The 19,333-nt window shown below is 34.2% G+C and overlaps 3 protein-coding genes across 5 annotated transcripts; 1 reads left to right on the top strand and 2 right to left on the bottom strand.

The window, feature by feature from the left end:
• Window positions 1-188: 188 nt before the first annotated feature.
• LOC123208041 (protein transport protein SFT2-like) lies at window positions 189-2,570 on the top strand. Of its 2 annotated transcripts, XM_044625505.1 has the most exons (5): window positions 189-626; window positions 1,532-1,581; window positions 1,678-1,799; window positions 1,919-2,023; window positions 2,283-2,570. In XM_044625505.1, the coding sequence occupies exons 1-5, from the start codon at window positions 421-423 to the stop codon at window positions 2,391-2,393; spliced, it is 594 nt and encodes a 197-aa protein (XP_044481440.1). In that variant the 5' UTR covers window positions 189-420; the 3' UTR covers window positions 2,394-2,570. The 2 variants fall into 2 exon arrangements, with proteins under 2 accessions (XP_044481440.1, XP_044481439.1); XM_044625504.1 differs by having other exon boundaries at window positions 200-626; window positions 1,532-1,799.
• Window positions 2,571-3,741: 1,171 nt separating this feature from the next.
• Window positions 3,742-6,478, bottom strand: LOC123208044. 2 transcript variants are annotated; one of them, XM_044625508.1, is made up of 6 exons: window positions 6,258-6,477; window positions 5,658-5,944; window positions 5,274-5,472; window positions 4,922-5,014; window positions 4,717-4,804; window positions 3,742-4,318 (listed from the first exon to the last, which is right to left on the bottom strand). In XM_044625508.1, exons 1-6 carry the CDS (start codon window positions 6,329-6,331, stop codon window positions 4,046-4,048), a joined length of 1,014 nt encoding a protein of 337 aa, XP_044481443.1. In that variant the 5' UTR covers window positions 6,332-6,477; the 3' UTR covers window positions 3,742-4,045. The 2 variants fall into 2 exon arrangements, with proteins under 2 accessions (XP_044481443.1, XP_044481444.1); XM_044625509.1 differs by lacking the exon at window positions 3,742-4,318 and adding an exon at window positions 4,325-4,533 and having other exon boundaries at window positions 6,258-6,478.
• Window positions 6,479-6,967: 489 nt separating this feature from the next.
• Window positions 6,968-14,943, bottom strand: LOC123208047 (kinesin-like protein KIN-14F). Its single transcript, XM_044625514.1, has 17 exons — window positions 14,678-14,943; window positions 14,399-14,593; window positions 13,388-13,551; window positions 13,143-13,286; window positions 12,067-12,423; window positions 11,482-11,775; window positions 10,918-10,999; window positions 10,717-10,812; window positions 10,463-10,639; window positions 9,922-10,028; window positions 9,631-9,809; window positions 9,325-9,489; window positions 8,986-9,239; window positions 8,740-8,903; window positions 8,487-8,660; window positions 7,700-8,379; window positions 6,968-7,323 (listed from the first exon to the last, which is right to left on the bottom strand). The coding sequence occupies exons 2-17, from the start codon at window positions 14,556-14,558 to the stop codon at window positions 7,143-7,145; spliced, it is 3,378 nt and encodes a 1,125-aa protein (XP_044481449.1). The 5' UTR covers window positions 14,559-14,593; window positions 14,678-14,943; the 3' UTR covers window positions 6,968-7,142.
• Window positions 14,944-19,333: the final 4,390 nt, after the last annotated feature.

Below are 19,333 nucleotides of genomic sequence, written 5' to 3'. Positions count from 1 at the left end.
CAGCAAACTCAGTGTCGACTTGAGTTGAACTTTTTGAATTTGAGAAGAGCTCCAGTCAGACCTTGCTTGGGCTCAGGCTGATTTGAATTCACCCCTAAATAAAATTGATCTAAAGTCTCATAGGGGGTTGAATGATAATTATGAAGCTATTAGGAGGTCAAAGTATTCAATAAAAAATGTCAAAGACGTCTCAATAAAACGGAATCCTTTCAAAGCTGTCCAACTCCACTCAAACATACACTTTCCTTCTATTTCAAGCCATTTTCTCCCAACATCCACTTACCATTCTTTCAAACACGGTAACAGACCAAAAAGCTACTCAATTTTCTCACCAACAAGAAAAAAACTTGTTGTTAACTCAACGAAATCCCATCAAATTCTTTAATCGAGCTTTTGGGTGTTTGTTTTCCGAGAAAAGAAATGCAGAAAATGGCGCAAGGCTGGTTCAGCGGTGGTGGGAGCAGTGAAGATCAGCTACAGAACACTTCGACGCCGTCTTTACTGGCAGATTGGAACTCCTACGAGGCCTCAAGAGATGCTGATGAGAGCTCCGGCTCAGCTTTCGGGTTCGATCTCGAGGCCGCTGTTAGGTCCGCCAATGAATCGGTCTCCGGCACCTTCAATGTGTAAGCAACAATTTCATATCTGGGTTTGTGTTAAAACTGCGAACTTGATGATGGTTCTTTGGTTTCTTAGCCTCATTGACCTGGGTTTCTATGGAATTTGTAATATGTTTGTTTGCTTTTATTCAAATATATATTGAATTGATTACATTATGCTTTTTTTTTTTTCAATCTGAACAATATAGATTTCAACCAAATTCATTCTAAGCTTATGGGAGGGAGATTTGATAGCAAGACCTCTTGTACAAATCTGAGAGATCCAACTAGTTGAACTTACTAAAGCCTACTTATGCTAGTTTGATTAAGCATTTATGTGGTGGTAGATGTGTAAGTTGTGTAAGATAAGTAATACTGTGTGCAATAACAAAGAGTACTATTTTGTGTGCAAAAGATCATGTTTTACCATGTGGTAGGGTGATACTTTATCTCTTATTTAAAATCAAACAATTACATAATAACATATTATCATTAGCACACAAATCAGTTACTTAATGTTAGTACAAAATTTTGTTATTTGTTTTTGAAGTTAACCTCTGATTGAACTGATTTCGGTGAATATCACATTGGATGAAATGGACAAAGCTGAGGTATTTTGTGAGGTGAAGTATGGATCGATTAGAAAGTTATCTTTGGACTAAAATTTGCAAATGAGTCATCTTCTTGAGTGTTACCAAGCATGGGTTTGATAGAATAGCACGGGAATGTTTGTTATGTCAGTTTTAGTGTTTAGAAAGCATAACCGTGATCATAGATGAGGGATATTGTTGATAAGAAATTCTTTTCCTTTCTGATGTCTGGAATGACATATAAGATATGGTTCCTAGTTTTGGAGTATTAACAGTTAGTTACTAATATGGTAACACTCTTACCTAGTTGTATTATATAATTTTGGTTTTTTGCTTGGCCAGGGTCTCAAAAGGAGTGAGAGATCTACCTGGGAACCTCCAGTCTGCCACAAGTAATATCCCTTCTGGAAAATCATTTATGTATTTTGGCTTACTACTGGGAGCAGGGGTGTTCTTTGTTTTCATTGCATTTACCATGTTCCTTCCAGTCATGGTTCTGATGCCCCAGAAATTTGCTATCTGCTTTACCCTTGGATGTGGCTTTATCATTGGTTCATTCTTTGCTCTTCGTGGTCCAAAGAATCAGCTGGCCCACATGACATCTCGAGAGGTATCTGTGCTATATTTAGAATACAGAAATAGTTTCTATAAGGTGCGCAAGCCATTTACTAAATTTAATTGTATTTGCCTAATGCTTTCTTTTTCCTGTCCTATCCACTGTTCTTCCAGAGACTTCCACTTACATTGGGATTCATAGGCAGTATGGTAGGCACCATCTATGTTTCTATGGTGCTTCACAGTTACGTTCTGTCTGTGCTCTTCTCTGTGATTCAGGTATAAAATTTTCTTCTCGTTATTATCTATAGTCCTGCTTTTGTTTGCCTAGTGTCTTGTCTTCCAGCTGTGTATGCATCACTGTAATTGTTTATTACTTAATCATTGTGATTCTTCTGAAAAGTAAATAAACAACCTATTCAAAATCTCTCATTCTTTGGAAAACATTACTTGCCGATTCAGCAGTACATATTTTTCATAATAAAATATCATATTATCCATTCTAATGCCAAAATCACTGTTTCCATGAAACTTTTAGGTTCTTGCGCTTGGTTACTATGCCATTTCCTACTTTCCAGGTGGATCTGCAGGTATGAAATTCCTCTCCTCAGCACTCACCTCTTCAGTTATGAGATGTTTCGGGAGGTGACCTTGGACTGTGTTATGAATGTTTTCCCTTGTACATTTCTCTGGTAAACTCTGTGTCCTAGTTAACGATGATGTCTTCTTTTTCATACTAAAAGTTTGTTTGTAAGAATGAAATGTTGTTAGAGTTTTCCCAAATTTTGGTCTGAAATACACATTATAAACTTTTTAACCTTTTCAAGATGCATGGTTTAAAATTGTCTTTCCTCCAAGCTATGAATTATTACAACCTTTCTGTCATTCCAAAGACGTGGGAATCTGATATATTTCTTTCTCAAGGTTTTAAAGTAGGGCATGGTAACTGTGGCCGTCTGGTTGCTGAGTTGAACTTAAATCTTTTAGAAAGCTTTATGAGATGAGTGTAATTTGTAGTGAGACCTTGGTAGGATTTGGGTGCGATTTGGCAAAATTGTACCTTAACTACAATTCTGACCCCTAGAATGTACCAAGTGGGAATCACAATTGTACCTTAACTATGATTCTGACCATTAAATTATACCAGGTGGGAATCACACTAGAAAGGTGAGATTTGGTTGATGTGACAAGATCATATCTTTTCATTGCGATTCCAATCATTGGATTTGACCAGATAGTTGGTTAATGCTTTTATGAGTAACGTGATAATTTATGAAAATGAAATACTTAGGAGTAATATAATTCTTTATCTTATAACTTTTGTCTGAACCATTTTCCCTTAAAGGAATTAAGTTTTCAGTAGAAAGTTGTAGTTTAGGAATTCAAAAGGAGGGAATTTTGGCATTCCAAATAAGTTAATAGTACATAGCCAAAGGGTTGACTTTTTGAGACTCAAAACTTGGTGAAATAATGTGCATGTTATTTATTTTATTTCTATGTTTCAATTACCTAATTACCAAGTTATATGATAACAAGTGTTTTCTATATAAATTAATTCTTATTGATGGTCCAAGGATTATCAATTCGAGGAGGGGCCAAAAAAGCGCAAGCACATTCAATCAGTTAGTTAATTAATTTGGTTAGTCAACAAGTTGTGAACTTTAATCAAAGGCGTCGATTTTAATGAGCCCCAAATCCTGAAAATGATTAGAGACTTGGACAGCTAAGTTAGATTAGGGGACAATGATTTGACCTATATTGGCCATGTACATGGCAAACTCTCTGATGACTAAAAGGACATTATTGAAAGCAATTGGTCATCTTCCTTCATAAGAGAACAAACCCAAAAATAAAGTAGCAATTTGAGGGGTTTAAGTGTCACCGATGACATAAGGAAAACTATATTCTATAACAATAGCAAAATAGAATAATATTTGGATTTGATTGAAATCAATTGATTCTCAATGTAACATTAGGCTTTGGGAATTTGATTGTGATTTGGTTGATGACAAAACTTGGCGCAATAGAATTATAATAATGGCAGTGAACTACATCAGCTGTACAGTTGAAAAATACATTTATACATACCAAATGGATGTGACAATTTTATACTCTCTCAATGAACAAAAAACAATCTCAAGTTGTTGCAATGTCTCAAGGCTATGTTCTAACTAAGGCATCCTACACCTACAATCTCAAGTTTGTCTCAAAAAAATCTTACATTTCAAGGTAACAGACTATGGATCATCATTCCATTGACAACATGGTCGAACAGAATTCATTTATTGTGCTCTAGGTAGGTTACTGAGATTCTAACTTCTTCATTATGAAATTAGTAATTCCCCAGTTGAACCCACGGTAGTGAAGCCAACGAATCATCCTTGCTTTACGTGTTTCTTTGGGTGCATCCCGACTTCGAAGCCATTGCTTTGTGGCCTGAACAAAAAGTTGATCCATTGCAAGCTTTGACATGCCCAGTTTTGATTCTTGGTCCCCATCAGATTCGGCAGCCTGGAAAACTAGTTTCACTGCCCTGTCTGCATCAGTTCCGCTTACTCCCTTGTTGAACAATGCCTGATCCAATAAAAATTCTCCAACTATTACTGGTCAATAATATTAGGACCAGCTTCCAATAGGATGCAGAAAGACATCCTTGAAAGTGTGATCATTCATCACACAGCCATTCATAAGCATCATATAAATTCATGGAGTCAAATCATTGACTAAAAAGAAAACCACTAACAGCAACTGTCTGCATCAGTTCCGCTTACTCCCTTGTTGAACAATGCCTGATCCAATAAAAATTCTCCAACTATTACTGGTCAATAATATTAGGACCAGCTTCCTATAGGATGCAGAAAGACAACCTTGAAAGTGTGATCATTCATCACACAGCCATTCATAAGCATCATATAAATTCATGGAGTCAAATCATTGACTAAAAAGAAAACCACTAACAGCCACTGACTTACTTGCTTTATTCGTCCAGGTCCCCAGGTTGAAGAAGACCATCTAGACTGTGAAAATGCTTCCGCATACAAGCCATCATTAATCAGTCCTCTAACATAAAGGAAAAATAGACTTGTCAAAACCAGCCAAGTGAGCTTTTCAGAAATGATGACGGTAGTTCCAAGAAGTAGCACAAAAGAAAAGGAAAATATTCTTAGGTTTAGGTACCTGCTCCGAAAATCAGTTATCACTGCCTTGATAATGTTAGGAGGAAACTTCTTCCCATTTAGTTTCTTTCCCAGCTCAACTGCCGTAAATGCCCTACAGAAGAAGAAAACAACAAAATATGAGATATCCAAGAAGGAAATATAATTCTTCCACATAACCAAAAAGAAAATCATTATTAAAACAGCGCCTTTTTTCACGCATATAACAATACTATTAAGTGTGAAACTGTATCTCTAAGCAGTGAGCTAAGTTTGCTAGAAAGCTTTAAACATTGACAGACAAGATACTAAATGAAACAAGTACATAAGTTGATAAACAGAATCATTATTTTTAGTAAAAGCAACAAACTAACCTTGTTGCAAGTAATTTGATTGCCAAATTCTCTGCGTCCTGTATGGTTTTAGCTTCCCCTAACACATCTTGTTTACAAAGATCTTTTCCTTGGCGAGCTTTCATCTTGTCAATTACCTCCTTGGGTTTTTCAATAAACTCAGTTTCTTCCATCACTTGATGCTCTTTAAACTCCCAATCACCATTTTCTTCTTCGAATGCTGAAAATGACAAAAGATTTCAAGCATATTGCTAACAAATGTAAATCTGTGAAGAATAATCATGACAAATTATAGCTAAAGTTGAAAGTCATGCCACCCACAAAAGCCTATGAAGAAATTGTGCATACGACAACTTAAGTCATACTCTGAATCAATACATAACTAAGTTTAGAAGGACATTTTACCGTGCTTAGAATCATCAAATACCAGATCGTTCTCAGTCATCTGACTACTATCTTGAACCTTCTCATTCAAAGCGATACTTCTCTTAATACCTCCACCATTTCTAAGGTCAATTCTCAATCCACTTGCATCCACACATTTCTGTATTTTGTATCTCTCCAAACTCTTTACAGGCAATGAATTTTTCGCTTCGCTTGTCTTTGAAGATTTCTTGGGAGTATACCTAACAGGAGCCGACGAACTATAGTCCTTCCCTTTTGAGCACAATATTGCATTGTGTTTCCTCACCCTAATAAGAAACAAAAATCAAAAATCGAAACTTTAGCATAATAACCGTATAAAAATTATATTTTTCCCATTTCAAATAAACAAAAAGGTTTTTATTCATCGAACATTATGATATTCGGTTTGGTTGCCGAGCAAATGCAGGAAAATAATAAAAAAAGGAATAACATTAAATTAATTAGGGAAAGCTCTACAACTTACGAAAAATTAGAAAGTGAGTTCAATATGCACTGTTTTTTTTTCTTTTCCTTCACTTTCTAAGCAACCAAACAACAGGGTAACAGATATTTGAACAAAAATTGAGTAAGAACACTTACCAGGGAATCACGAAGAAGCGAAATTGAATCGGAGACGAGATTTTGAGCCCGATATTTCCCGCTACACCCGCCATTTTGAATTTCAATTTCTAGTTTCAGAGACAAAAAGGTTTTCAACTGTGAAAAAACCCTAGATTTCGCCAGTGGCGCGTGTTTGACAGTGTCTCTAAGGCGCGTAATTGTTTTATTCTATCCTGTGAACCCAACCGTTGGCGCGATTACCGAACTTTAAAAAGGCTTCTTTATATCATGATTGGCCCGAAAGTAACTAATGTATATTTAAGGCTGATTTACTCCGAGCCAAAATTACACTCATTTTCACCACATCTGGGCCATTAGATTTGACATCTCTTGAAATCTCGTTTTTAATTGTTAGGATTCTCACCGAATTTATTTAGTGAGAAATATACATTACATTTGTAAAATTATAATTTTATTTAATTAAATATTATTTAAATATTTATTTAATCTATCATTAACTAATTATCAATCAGACCCAAGTGGTTGAATCAGTATCCAGTCCAAGGCCTAAAATATTGGTTTAAGGTATCCTTGAACTGAAAAAAATTGCTTAGAATTTCAGTCCTACAATCCATTGGAAAAGATAAACAAAGTGTAGACAGTCAAATGCAGGACAAGTAATTTTCAATATAAGAACAGTGAGAAACTCTATATATATATATGTATAGAGAGAGAGTTATATAGTTATATATAATAACAGAGAAATTTGTTGGTAATTTAAAGAGAAAGAGGTTCCATAATTCTACCTCCAAAGCATCATCATAATTCTTCTTCAAAAGAAAAAAGATTATGCAACTCAAGTCAAGACTCCCACATGAACAATGAATGTAAAAGAAATAAGAAAATTATCAGTGGCAATGAATTTCATTTTTGTGTACTGTGAATCTTCAAGGTACCAAAAACTTTTTCTCGAGGGATTGATAAACTCCTCCGAAATTCTGGCATAGATGTGTTGCCTCCTTCATTTGTTTGGTGAGAAACTCCATTTGGAAGCTTGTTTCCAAGTTTTGCAGACATAAATGGTTCTGCTGGCTGCTCTTGTCCCCTACATACATGCAGAAATGCAAGCATTTATCAACATGAGTGTGCCAAGATACCAATATTAAACTATTTGCCAAAAAGTTTACGGATGTGATCAATAAAAATAAACTCAAGACACTTTACATTAGGATAAGTTTATTGGATTTTTGATGGGAGGGTCAAATTCTCTCCTAAAACCCTCACATAACAGTTTTACTAGTTGAAAGTCATCATTTAAAGACAAATCAAGAGAGAAAGACCTGTCACTATAATCTAGGTGAATGACTTGTGTGAAAGACAAATTAAATTATGTTTTGTTCGTATAAATTTATCTTACACTATTATCAGAAGCTAATCAACTTTTTCCCAGTGACAAGTTTGCATGAAGATTTTTGGGTTACCTTGGGTCAAGATTTTGTGAGTTCTTTGAGAAGTTTTGTCGAACTTTCTTCACCTTCAAGGCATCATTCACTACTGGAGTAAGTAGAATTTCGTTTTCTGGCCCAAAGAAGCTATTTGTTCTAGCCTCCTCAATCTTTTCACCAGTACTGATATCAGAAAGCAATGATATTCCAATATCAGATTTCTCGATCCTAGATGGCAGTTGATGCTTCTCCTTCACCTTGCTTTTTCTAATGCCGCCTTGCCCTATACAAGTCGCTTGCCTTAATTGATCATCTTCTTGATCTGGGTGAACTTTTGGTGAGCTGACATTTTGGTGGCTAGATAATGTATTTGATGCATTGTCCTGCTTTTGTGGCTCCAGTGGACCTAAATATACCCTGCAGTTGTTGTTGATATCGGTTGATGGTGTGCTTGCTGGCAATGCTGTCATAGGTTTGTTGAATGGTATTCGAGCAACTGGTTGGTTCTCAATTGTGTCAGCTTTTACCCTGCTTCTAATGATAGCTCCTCTATCCGTTGATATTGATCTTCTAACAGAAGTATTTGGTGCTCCTGTCTTTGCTGACCCTCCTAATCTAACTTCAGATATAAGAGGCATTGTGGGTAGCTGTTCCTTGTCCGTCAAGGCGGAACGAAATCTTGACCTTCTTTGCTTGCCTGAGGAACAGCTTCTAGCCTGAAAGATAAATACAAACAACCACAGATTGGAGATGAATTATCCGTAAACATACGTGAATTAACGAATCGCATTGGAATGAATCAATTTGTTGTGTTTTCTTTTACCTCAATTTGATTTGTTTCAGGCTCCAGGCTGGCACTAAAACCATATTTTGGCACTTGAAAAGGTGAAACAGCTCTTGGTTTTTGAGTTTCTGCAGTAGTGCTTCTTGTACTTCCACCTTTCAGTTGCTCCAACTCTGCCTCCTTTCTCTCCAATGCTCGCTTGAGGTTTGATATCTAAATGCAGAATAAATCATTATAAATTTTGGATACAAGAATAAAAATTGTACTGGTGAGAGATGAATGAGAAATAAACCCCTTCTTTAAGTTCTTGAATTTCGCCGCTTTCTTTGTTGGATTTAGCAGCACCAAGTTCTATGGAGGAGACTCTCTCTGCAAACTTGAGTGTGCTTATGGTCTCCCCAATAGCATTTGATTCAGGATTTATGTGTATGAACATCAATGTTTTCGCTTGCTGGCCTATTCAAATAATTAAAACGATGAACATGGTGAAAGGTGAAGTATTACCAAATGGAACAAACAAGTAAAAGTCTCAATGCACCTAAAGAATCCTGCAATATTTGAGTAAGCTTGCTATTCCTGTAAGGAATATGTTTACTCTTTTGAGCTAGAGCGGAGATGACATCACCGAGTGCAGAAAGTGATCTATTAATATGTTGGGCTTCCTTCAATCTTTCACCAACAGTTTCGGATTTATCAACTCTTTCGCTTCCGGCCAAGTCTACTAGATGAAGGCAACCCTTAAGAATGGACCCTGTGACCAACTCTTTTCCCAGGACATGAACTGTCAAAATACTGCAGGTGGAATGGTGCATTGGGAACCATTATTAAATCTTCAGAAAACAATGAGTTTAGTGTTCTGCTCACAGAAAAATTGTACCTGTGAGAACGACTACTTCTCTCATTCAAAGCCGTAGCACCAACAGTGCGATTCTTCTGGCCAATTTTCATCAAATCAAGAACATCTTCAGTGCTTGTAACAGGAATCAAACCTGCATCTGGTACATTTAGGCCATTTGATTGAGCAATGTTGCGTATGTCTAATGTACATTGATGTTAAGGCAAACCAAATCTGTTATACCCTTATATAAATTCTATATTGAAAAAATACGAGAGAAATATTGGGTTTGCATGCTGAACTATTAGACTAGGATATTACAAACTATAATACATTTTGAAAGGATATCTTCTATAGGAGCCATCACTAACTAACAAATCTCGCACTTGTTCATTGTATATTTCAATCATCTGGACTCCAACCTCATACTTTATTGCATCACTCCTTGTTTTTGATATTTGAAATAAGTCGCGGAGAGCTCGATAGTTCACTCCCCATGTCTCATCAGTTGTCAAATCAGGGCCACTCTGTCACAATTACAGAAAAAATGCCGCGTGCCGGTTACATAGAATTAAGTTGAGAAGATATGCTTGCCTCTTAACTTGCAGAATTTAATTATGGAAACAAGTTTGGTCTTACCATAGTGTATGTTTTTCCTGAGCCACTTTGCCCATAAGCAAATATGCTGACATTATAACCATCAAGAACAGACCTGATCAATGGTTGAGTATCAGCATATATTTGTTCTGTGCACAAAATCGAAAACCATCAGAAAGGAACAAGCTGGTCACTGACAAATATTTGAAGAACTGACTTTAGGAGAAACCCGACTATGCCATAAAACAAACTAGAAAAGTTCGACTATAAATTGAATCTAAAAGCCTTATTTATAGAGCTAACAATTTTTTACACGATCCATTGATTTGATATAACACAACAAGAAAAAAAAAATTGATTTAGGTTAAGTATTTTAATACAAATTCTAATTTGGATCATAACAAGTTAACCCTTACAATTTGAACATAATGTGTTGTGTCAACTTGTTTATAGAAAAAATCATATTCAGATTGGGTGTTTTCAGGGTTTAGATTGAGTGTTTTCTTACCCAAAACACGGAAGGCACAACATGACCCACTAACATGAACAACTGGCTCTACTTATTTCAAGAAAGAGCAAATACCTTGTGAGACATTTGGTCCAAACACCTTATTGAATAAGAACATCTTTTTTGCATCTTTGCCGTGTTTGAAAGGATTAACAACCATGATATTTCCATTTTCACCAACGTAATCAACAGTGGATTGTCCATGCGATTGCCCGGGTAATGGTCGAACTCTACAGTAAACTCTTATTGTTCCTGTACCAAAGTCATAAGATAAGATTCAGAGATCATAGGATATATAAATTTGTAAAGCAGTGATAAGGAAGAAGAACCTTTAAGATCCTGGACTTGATTGTAGAGTAATCGGTTTTTCTCTAAAACCTTCTGGTATGAAGAGGAGGCCACTTCAAGATTCTTAATGTGATGATCTAGGATAAGGAAAATGAAACTTCAGAAGAAATTTCAATTTTGAACTCTTTCAAGTAAAAATTACTGTTAAACAATGTAGTAGGATTCAAATTTTAGATCCTCACCAAGCTGGTAAAGTTCATCCCGCCAATTTAATTGAATTTGTTTGACTTCTTCTTTAGTCTCCTGATATTGTAGTTTCAACTCCTGAGGGGAAAATCATGTATGTTACAGCAAAATGCACAGATATATAATATACGAATATAAGTACTTAGGTGAAAAACCCAATATGGAAAAATTCATAGGCAAACCATGGAGAAAAAAAATTACTGTGAATGAAGAATATACGACAAACGAGATTATTTTGTACTCTTTTAGTGTGAGCTCTTAATCTTAGGTCACTCTATTTTATAGCACCTGCTCTCTTTATTCACACAAACCCCTGCACCCCATATGAGTTATGAAATTAGGCTATTGGCCTAATCAATACACTGCCACGAAAACTTTTCTTGAAAATTCCCCTTTCTAAATCTACACTTTTTGAATTCAGATAAGTTCTTATAGAATACAGGTCACCGCAATACAATAATATACCTAAAAATAAGACAGATAATTTTTGAAGCCAAAGAAGCACAAGAATTTAGTCGCAAAATATAGCAAATTGCTTATGAATGGAGTAATATTCAAACCTGAAGTTGTTTCTCTTGAAGATCAATCACTTCTGCATGAACTGTACATTGATTGACAGTATCTTGAACACCTTGGCGTTTCCCACCACAGACACAGAATTTGGAGAAATCACCAGATACCAAACTAGCTTTTTGACCAAAATAGTGTGAAATAACCTCCATGAAATCAGCTCTTGTGAGAGGACCAACTGCACCTTTCAAATTTTTTTTCAAAAACCGTCCAAGCTGGGTGCCTTGGGAAACTAGCAATGCTGAGAAATCCTTAACTACCTTGCTGAGTAAAGTGTCAATTACCTGCAAAATTTCATCATATGATTATTAAAGGTAAAAAAAACGTAAAACAGAATAACAAATCATCTTCCGTAATCGTCAATGTAATAGTTTAGGCAAATCCTATATCAATAAAACATAAGAGAGATGTTAAGTATGTATAAGTGTCTCACATATTTTGAGATGCTAATATAATGTTAAATAGTCAATACACTCCTAAACTGTCAAAACTCATTTTGGTTGCCACTGTGATACAATGTGTGGCAAGATTTATTAACATGATGTGAAAAACAAATTGGATCAAGTCTTACCTACCATTGCATTCAAAGGAAACTCTTCCATTCTATTAGTCTCTCTAAGGTAAGCCTCTAGAAGTCGAAGTCCAAAGCGATCAAAAAGAAATGCCAGAGCATTTGCAGTCTTTGATTCTTCAATGGAAACCTCATTGGAAAATTGAAGAAAGTGTAATAGTTGTTCATATTGTGATGATTCAGATTCATTGAAGGAATCATCTACACTTTCACTACCGACCAAGGAGGGAGACCTGGTTGGGAAGGATGTGATCTTGACAGTCCCTCCATATCTCCAGACCCCAATTCCTCCAGCTTGCTTCCACTCATAATACCCTTTCAAACAGAGAATGCAATCCACAACTTTACTTGATGAGCCTCCCTGCAATAGCAAGTCCTTCACACTCAAATTTGCAGTAACAACATACAAAGCTGATAGAACAAGAAGTAACAAAAACAGGCTTATTTAATAAAGATGTCAAGAAAATTCCACATTTCAGAACATGCTTATTCAGATAACATTAATTTGCCTCACGTGCCAAGTTGTCAGGTATGAAGTTTTCATTGATTCTATATTGCTTAGGCTTTGTTGTAGGTACATTTCCTAGAAATCTAGCACTTCATAACAAGTCAAGATGCAATTATAGTTATGTGAATAAGTTTGTTTGGAGTAAGGATTCAAAGCATCACTTGTTGGAATTGGTGACCACTTCATCTACAATGCTTTATGCTGATGCATATGGATCCTGTTGCCTAATCAATGGGCAGGGGCCCTCCCCCGGCTGAGGGCACAAGGGTGTAGGGGGAAATGCCCCTAAAACCCGTAAACAGTGTATAATTATACGCTAGCTATTCCTTATCATGTAATGAATAAGATTTCACCCACTTAAAACTATCTGTGGTTTGAGTTTATCTCATATATAACAGTTTTAAGATTTCTTAACAATAAAAATCTTAATAGGTTTAGTTTAGTTATAAGAATTCTAATAAGATTTGGTTTAGGATGACAGAGTGCATGTGTTCTTTTTCTTAAATGCATGACTATTTCCATATGAATGTTGAACTACGTATATGTCAAACATTTCAAAAAAGAAAGTGAACCTTTTCCAGATCAGATGCTTCAAAGGTCAAGAGCTGCATATTCTTAACGGCCACAAGGAAGTTCCTCATGTTCTCAAAATACTGAATTGCAGACTGTGCTGCTCCCTCTGTTGATTGAACTGCAATAATTGGATTTTCCACCACCTATTTTCATTTCAAAAATGGAACAAAATTTAGACGCTACACTACTAACAAAAGTATGCTCACAATTGAAGTACCTCTTATTTCTTATCACCATTGAGTACCTTAAGAACAGCTCCAGGATTGACTTTGTTAGCCACATTGCACAGAATGAGGCCATTTCGAAGAGCAAGGCGAAATTCTTCTTCAGAGGGTTCTTCAGACAGGACCCCTGATCCTCCTTTGTCCATCTGCCTCAGCCATTCTGCTGCTTTGTACCTCCTCGCAGCTGAAAATTAACATTAAATAATATTTATCTTTTTTTAAAACTATTTTTACTTGAATTTTGTTAGTTTCTTAATTTTCAGGAAAAAGGTGGTACAAGTTTTGAATCTTTAACACTACTGTTGGAACATATCAAGTTTCCCATTGAGCTACAATTATTACAACTGTGAATTCATGATAATGCAGAGTTGAGCAATAATGGTGAGCTGTGTGCAATTTATAAATTAACTAGATTGGTAACAGTTAAAAGTCACAGTTAACTGCCTGCATTTATGGGCTTCTGAGCACCAGAATTGGGACCACTTCTACTCTTACTTGTCACCATTTTCAGGCTGAATTTGAGTTAAACTGAGCTAACATAGGCTGGTTTTAATTCGGTTTGAATCTATAATACTTAGCTCGAATTCTAGTTGGCTTGAGATGTCATTGGGGAGGGATTCAAGTTAAATTGTTGAATTGAAGCTCTAGCTTAAATTCGGTTTGAACAGAGCTAAACACCAAGCCAAGCTTAGAATCCAGCCCTAACCATTTTTGCACACATCTCACAGACAATTCTTTAAATTTCAGGTTTGGTAGGTGAACAAACTTGAAATTCATAATGTGCACATACAAAATTTAAAAGTAAATAACTTATATGGGGCTAAAAATTAAATATTTGAACTCCAAGCTGGACCCATTTCAGCATTATCATTGATTAGTGCAAAACCAATTTCAAAATTGAGACATCACCAGAATTTCAGCTTTTTTTTTTTTTTTGAAATGGGAAAATTTTATGAATACTCAACCCACAAAATAACAAGTAGCTTTCACCAAGAATCTGCAACAGAAGTTGTGTGATAGTGTGAGTTTACCTGCTTCTTCAGCTTTTCTTTGAGCAAGTTCATAGTCATTGATAACCTCTTCAGTGTATGAAGCTTCATTGTTTGACACCAGAGACTTTAATCCTCTCAAGTTCTTGCAAGGAGATGACCAAATTGAACTTGAGTACTTTGTTTCCTGTGGCATCTTCATTTCTCTGGATCCCTCTCTGTTTGCCAAGCTTAAAACTAAACAAGAAATTCAGTCAAGTCTCCTCCATCCAACGCTCAAAAAGCTGAAACAAAACCTGATGACCTGCAAAATGCGGTTACCTGTAAAGGGTCTTAAATTTGAGACTGATCCCGGAATATTTTTGTTCAAGGAGCTGAAAGATGAGCTGGGAAATGACAGAAGCCGAAAGATCAGAACTGATGAAGGAAGGTGTGGTTGTATATGACACCAGGCTCTTAAATGCTTGGAGTTAATGTGTCTGATGGTCTCCCATGAAAGAAACTGATGAAGAGAGAAAGAGAAGAGTTTTGAAGAAGAGAAATAGAAAGAGTAAGACAGACTGGTTCAAGAGGAGGAAAATTGAAAGTTGAACGTTGCACTACTGACTTTGTTTTGCCTTCTTCAAACTAAAATAAACTTAAGAAAAAAAAAAAAAACTAGAAAAAGTGACATTGCATGCTGCATTGAAACTGGTCTAACTGCTTTTTTCCCTCCATTTTTCTCATATATATATATATATATATAAAATTCATGAATGTTGCATCAGTCGGGTCTTGCCTGGTACTAGAATAAAATTCAATCAAATAGAATTGTGATTTGGTGATATGTGTTGCATATTTCCCACTAGTTGGACTCAATTTGAGTCCTATGAATTACAACATTTTTCAAAACAATTTTGCCTTGGAACCATGTGTATTCCAACATTTACAAAATTTAGTTTGATCTACCAAACACTGAAATGTAGATGTTTTGTAGTTTAAGAACAAAGTGGCTATATCATTTTTTATTATCTCTAGCATTGTAAAACATTGTCAAATTTGTAGTAATGAATGTTTATTTTAATACTTTAATGTTTCAAATCAAACATCTTTCAACTACTATCAAACAATAAGTTTTAAAAGAACTAGTCCAACAATCAACTGTTAAGATCTCTTATTTTAATACAGATATATTAGAAGATATTAATATCTGCATTTCAACGCATTTGTAAGAGTATGAAGTCAAATTTGAATACTCTGACTTCACGCTTGAAATTTCATACATGATACATACAACACAAGTAATATAATACATTTAATCCTTGGAGTTGGGACATTGTTTGACTTGAAAATGTACCTCCAAGTGGCATACAAATTAGGCAATAACAAGCACTGTGTCTTATGGTACCCTTAAACTGCTGGACTGCATGGCAAAGTCTAGCCAAAATCATTGCAAGTATGCCTGCTTTTATAATTGAAGCTTAATTTGGACTAAGATGTTGGGTGGGTTTGTGGTGTGACATACAATTTCTTGGCTAATTTTATGGTGCTTTCTCCAAGTGCTTGCTATTATTTATCTCATGCTCTTTTTGTTTCTCTTTCTCCCCACTCCCCTGCTTGTATATATTTGTTGCCTTATGATATGATGAAGTAAGGGATAGCCCCATTTGAAATATACCAACCAAAACTACTTCCTTAGAACACTTTGAAAATATCTTTTCACAATATAAACCAATTTGTCGTTAGGAAAGTAATGTAGCAGACAGAAATTGGAGATCAAAATCATACATAAAGAATAAAACTTATTTACGTGAATCTTGTCCCCTTGTAGGCTTTTCTCTCCTTTCATTATGACTCGTGGCAAGCAATTAATTTAGTAGAGTAAGTTTTTTATCTCTATGTAACTGCTTCAAACAGTTAATTGAACACATGAAGCAGTTTGTATTTGTCTCTCCAATCCAACTTTGGTTACATTCTTTGATGGGAAAATGTATATGTAAGGAAGCCATGCATAGATGCTTGGATTAGATATTCTAAGCATTTGAAGTGCATTCAAACAATCTACATACACCATCATTTGTGATAGTCGGATAATCTGGAAGAGTTATGCAATTTAACACTTAAACAATGACGAGAGATTAGTTTTATATAACACATATTTTAAATTTTATTATATTTATATGTAATGCAAATTTTTTATATAGATAGAAGATTTAATATGTCTATTTATTCTATCGTTTGACCCTCAGTTATGATGCTATGCTCTACAATGACTCTCGACCAACTTGTCTTTTAAACATCACTAGACTCCAACTTTATGCAAAGGACTTTGTCTTCACCAGTTTCATTTTGGGCTTATCATTGAAGCCAATTTATGACAAAATTGTTTGAATTTGAAATTTGAGTTACAAACGTATACCCATATCAATGAAGCCAAATGTTCATGTGTCATATATATGTTCAGAAAACAGAAACTTCAAGAGCTATAAATAAGATCCTTATCTAAAATCTGAGCACCATACAACAAAGAAAGTGCCCATAATTTTTTCTGCACTAAATAAACAATGTTAGGTGAGGATTGGTAGCAGATTCCCAGGAAAATTAAATAAGAAGCTCTATTGATAGTTAATTTTTCTTTGAACTTTATTCTATTTTTTCTATGTGTGGTTGATCTAGTAATAATATTTCATCTATGTATTTAATTACATAAAATTGTATCTAAACATAGATTTAGACACCACAACAGGAAAGTTCCATAGGAAAAAGTTAGTTGTGAAATCTCCCAATGAAAAAGCAAAGTTGAAGCAGAGGAAATAAGGACTAAGACAGATCTAGACACCACAACAAATCCCACCATCCAATGAAGATTTGCAGTTATCATCTCTCAATCTCTCCAACCTACTCTCATTTCAAACCCAAAATGATCCTACCTACTAAGATTTTAAATTCTTCTCCAGGAAAAAAAAAAAAAAATCCCCAGTTATTTTCTTCCTAATGTTCAATGGAAGATGTTGGATTGACAACATAATGAAGATGTGTTGTTGTTTGGAGGGACTTATGTGTAATTATATTGTATTAGAATTTTATATAAATATGCTATTATATTTCTTGTATCTTGTAACTCTAAAATTAATAAAAAGGAAAATTATTCGATCATGAATATAAACATTCTTAGTTGAGCCCAATAGTGGCTTCAAGTCAAGTTTAACTCAAGAATAGCTTGAGCTGGATTTGAAAATCCATAATGCCCAATTTAAGCTCAAATTGTATATAATATTGTTCATAAGATAAATAATGTTGTCAACGAGATGAACAATATTGTTAAAAAGATAAATGATGTTATCAAATAAATAAATAATATTATCTTTGGAAATAACCCTTGGAATCGACTTTTTTGACCTAATCGAACAAAAACCGGCTACGCCATTCCCACAATCAGTGCACAAACTCATTCAATTCTTTCTTACTCATGTGTTACACATGAATTCCTGTACTTATTGACCCAATCAAAGTCTTTCAAAATTTACATAATCTTTTTCCCAATTGAGGGCTATTACAACTTCAAGATTTTCATATAAAAACAAAGACTTTGCTTGAAAAAGACTTCTCTGAAAATTAGTGGACACTGGCTAGAACCAACTTAGCAATGTGAAAAGTATATATACTATATTATAATAAATTTGATGCAACTTAACAATATTTATTTTCCTTCAATTTCTCCATTAATTATATATATAAATAACCCTCAATTTGGAAAAAAAAAAACTTTAAAAAATATGGTGAAACACATGTAATATCATGTTATTTTTATCAATAAAACAATGTGCACTCAAATTTAAGTATTTAATTAGATATTTCAATAATGTATTATAAAGTAACTGATTGATTTTAAATTAAGTATAAATAACATTTAGTCATATGATAACATATAATTTAAGCACTCAATTGAGTATTTAAAATTGGGTGAATATAATATTATTTTATTTGTATATCTTTGATAAAGTCTCATCATGCGTATATTTACTTTGAAAATGCTAATTATTTTAGTTGATGGTATCGCGTTATCTTCATCTTGATGTAATGAGAAATTATAATATATTATCATAGTTATTATCACTCTTACTTGATAACAATTTAACAGTGCCTTATATATATATATATATATATATATATATATATATATATATAATATATTATATTATAATATTTTTATATTACAAATGTATTTTTCCTGCACTTGCACTCTTTGTGCACTCTCTTTGTGCACTCACACACATTTTGCATCCGTACGCACTCTTCGTATTCACACATGCCCTTTGCACTTGCATGTATTATTCTTATTTATATTTATTTTTTCATTTTAATTTGTATATATCAATAATTAGAACAAAAATTAATCTATTTTTGAATAAATTTTTGAATATTCAATTCATAAGTTATCAAATGTATCATCAATATAATGATGTAAGAGTACACTCTAAAAAAAAAGAATGTTGATAAAAAATTATACTGAATCTAAAGTAAGTAGCATAAAAAATTATTAAAATAAAAATTAAGTTTGCTTAAAAGGATAAGTTCATTCAAAATTTATCTAAAGAAATTTAAATAAAAAACTTCTATACTTATTTTAATTAATCAATAAAACTATGTGTACCCACTTTGGATACACAAATATATACACATTTATATGTGTCATTATGTGATTAAATGATTTTGAATTAAGAATAAAACAATAACCAATTATATGATGACACGTATGAGTGTGTATACATTTGTGTATCTAAAGTGGATACACATAATATTGCTTAATTAATATCCTGTTATTGTTGTTAAAAGCTAAGATTTGGTGGTTGACCACAGTTTTTTTAGAATAATTAATATTAATGAAATTCATTCTAAACAAATAAAAAATAAAAATCTAGGAGGGGCTGAATTGTAAATAAATAGAAATCAATGACGTTTTTGGACCAAAAATTCTCCCTCCGATATAAATACCCA

Source organism: Mangifera indica, unplaced genomic scaffold (assembly GCF_011075055.1).
Source record: "Mangifera indica cultivar Alphonso unplaced genomic scaffold, CATAS_Mindica_2.1 Un_0131, whole genome shotgun sequence".
Classification (NCBI taxonomy): domain Eukaryota; kingdom Viridiplantae; phylum Streptophyta; class Magnoliopsida; order Sapindales; family Anacardiaceae; genus Mangifera; species Mangifera indica.
The sequence above is the reverse complement of the archived record's forward strand: the minus strand, read 5'-3'. Positions and strand labels throughout refer to the sequence as shown.

Coding starts and splice junctions, on each gene's coding strand:
- LOC123208044 (XM_044625508.1), bottom strand. CDS start 6,331: ATGGCGGGTGTAGCGGGAAATATCGGGCTCAAAATCTCGTCTCCGATT. Junction 4,805..4,921: donor ATAACTGATTTTCGGAGCAG/GTACCTAAACCT, acceptor CCTTTATGTTAG/AGGACTGATTAATGATGGCT. Junction 4,319..4,716: donor GACCTGGACGAATAAAGCAA/GTAAGTCAGTGG, acceptor TTATTGGATCAG/GCATTGTTCAACAAGGGAGT.
- LOC123208041 (XM_044625504.1), top strand. CDS start 421: ATGCAGAAAATGGCGCAAGGCTGGTTCAGCGGTGGTGGGAGCAGTGAA. Junction 1,800..1,918: donor CCCACATGACATCTCGAGAG/GTATCTGTGCTA, acceptor CTGTTCTTCCAG/AGACTTCCACTTACATTGGG. Junction 2,024..2,282: donor TGCTCTTCTCTGTGATTCAG/GTATAAAATTTT, acceptor TGAAACTTTTAG/GTTCTTGCGCTTGGTTACTA.
- LOC123208047 (XM_044625514.1), bottom strand. CDS start 14,558: ATGAAGATGCCACAGGAAACAAAGTACTCAAGTTCAATTTGGTCATCT. Junction 10,813..10,917: donor GGATGAACTTTACCAGCTTG/GTGAGGATCTAA, acceptor TCCTTATCCTAG/ATCATCACATTAAGAATCTT. Junction 8,661..8,739: donor TTCAAGAACTTAAAGAAGGG/GTTTATTTCTCA, acceptor TTCTGCATTTAG/ATATCAAACCTCAAGCGAGC.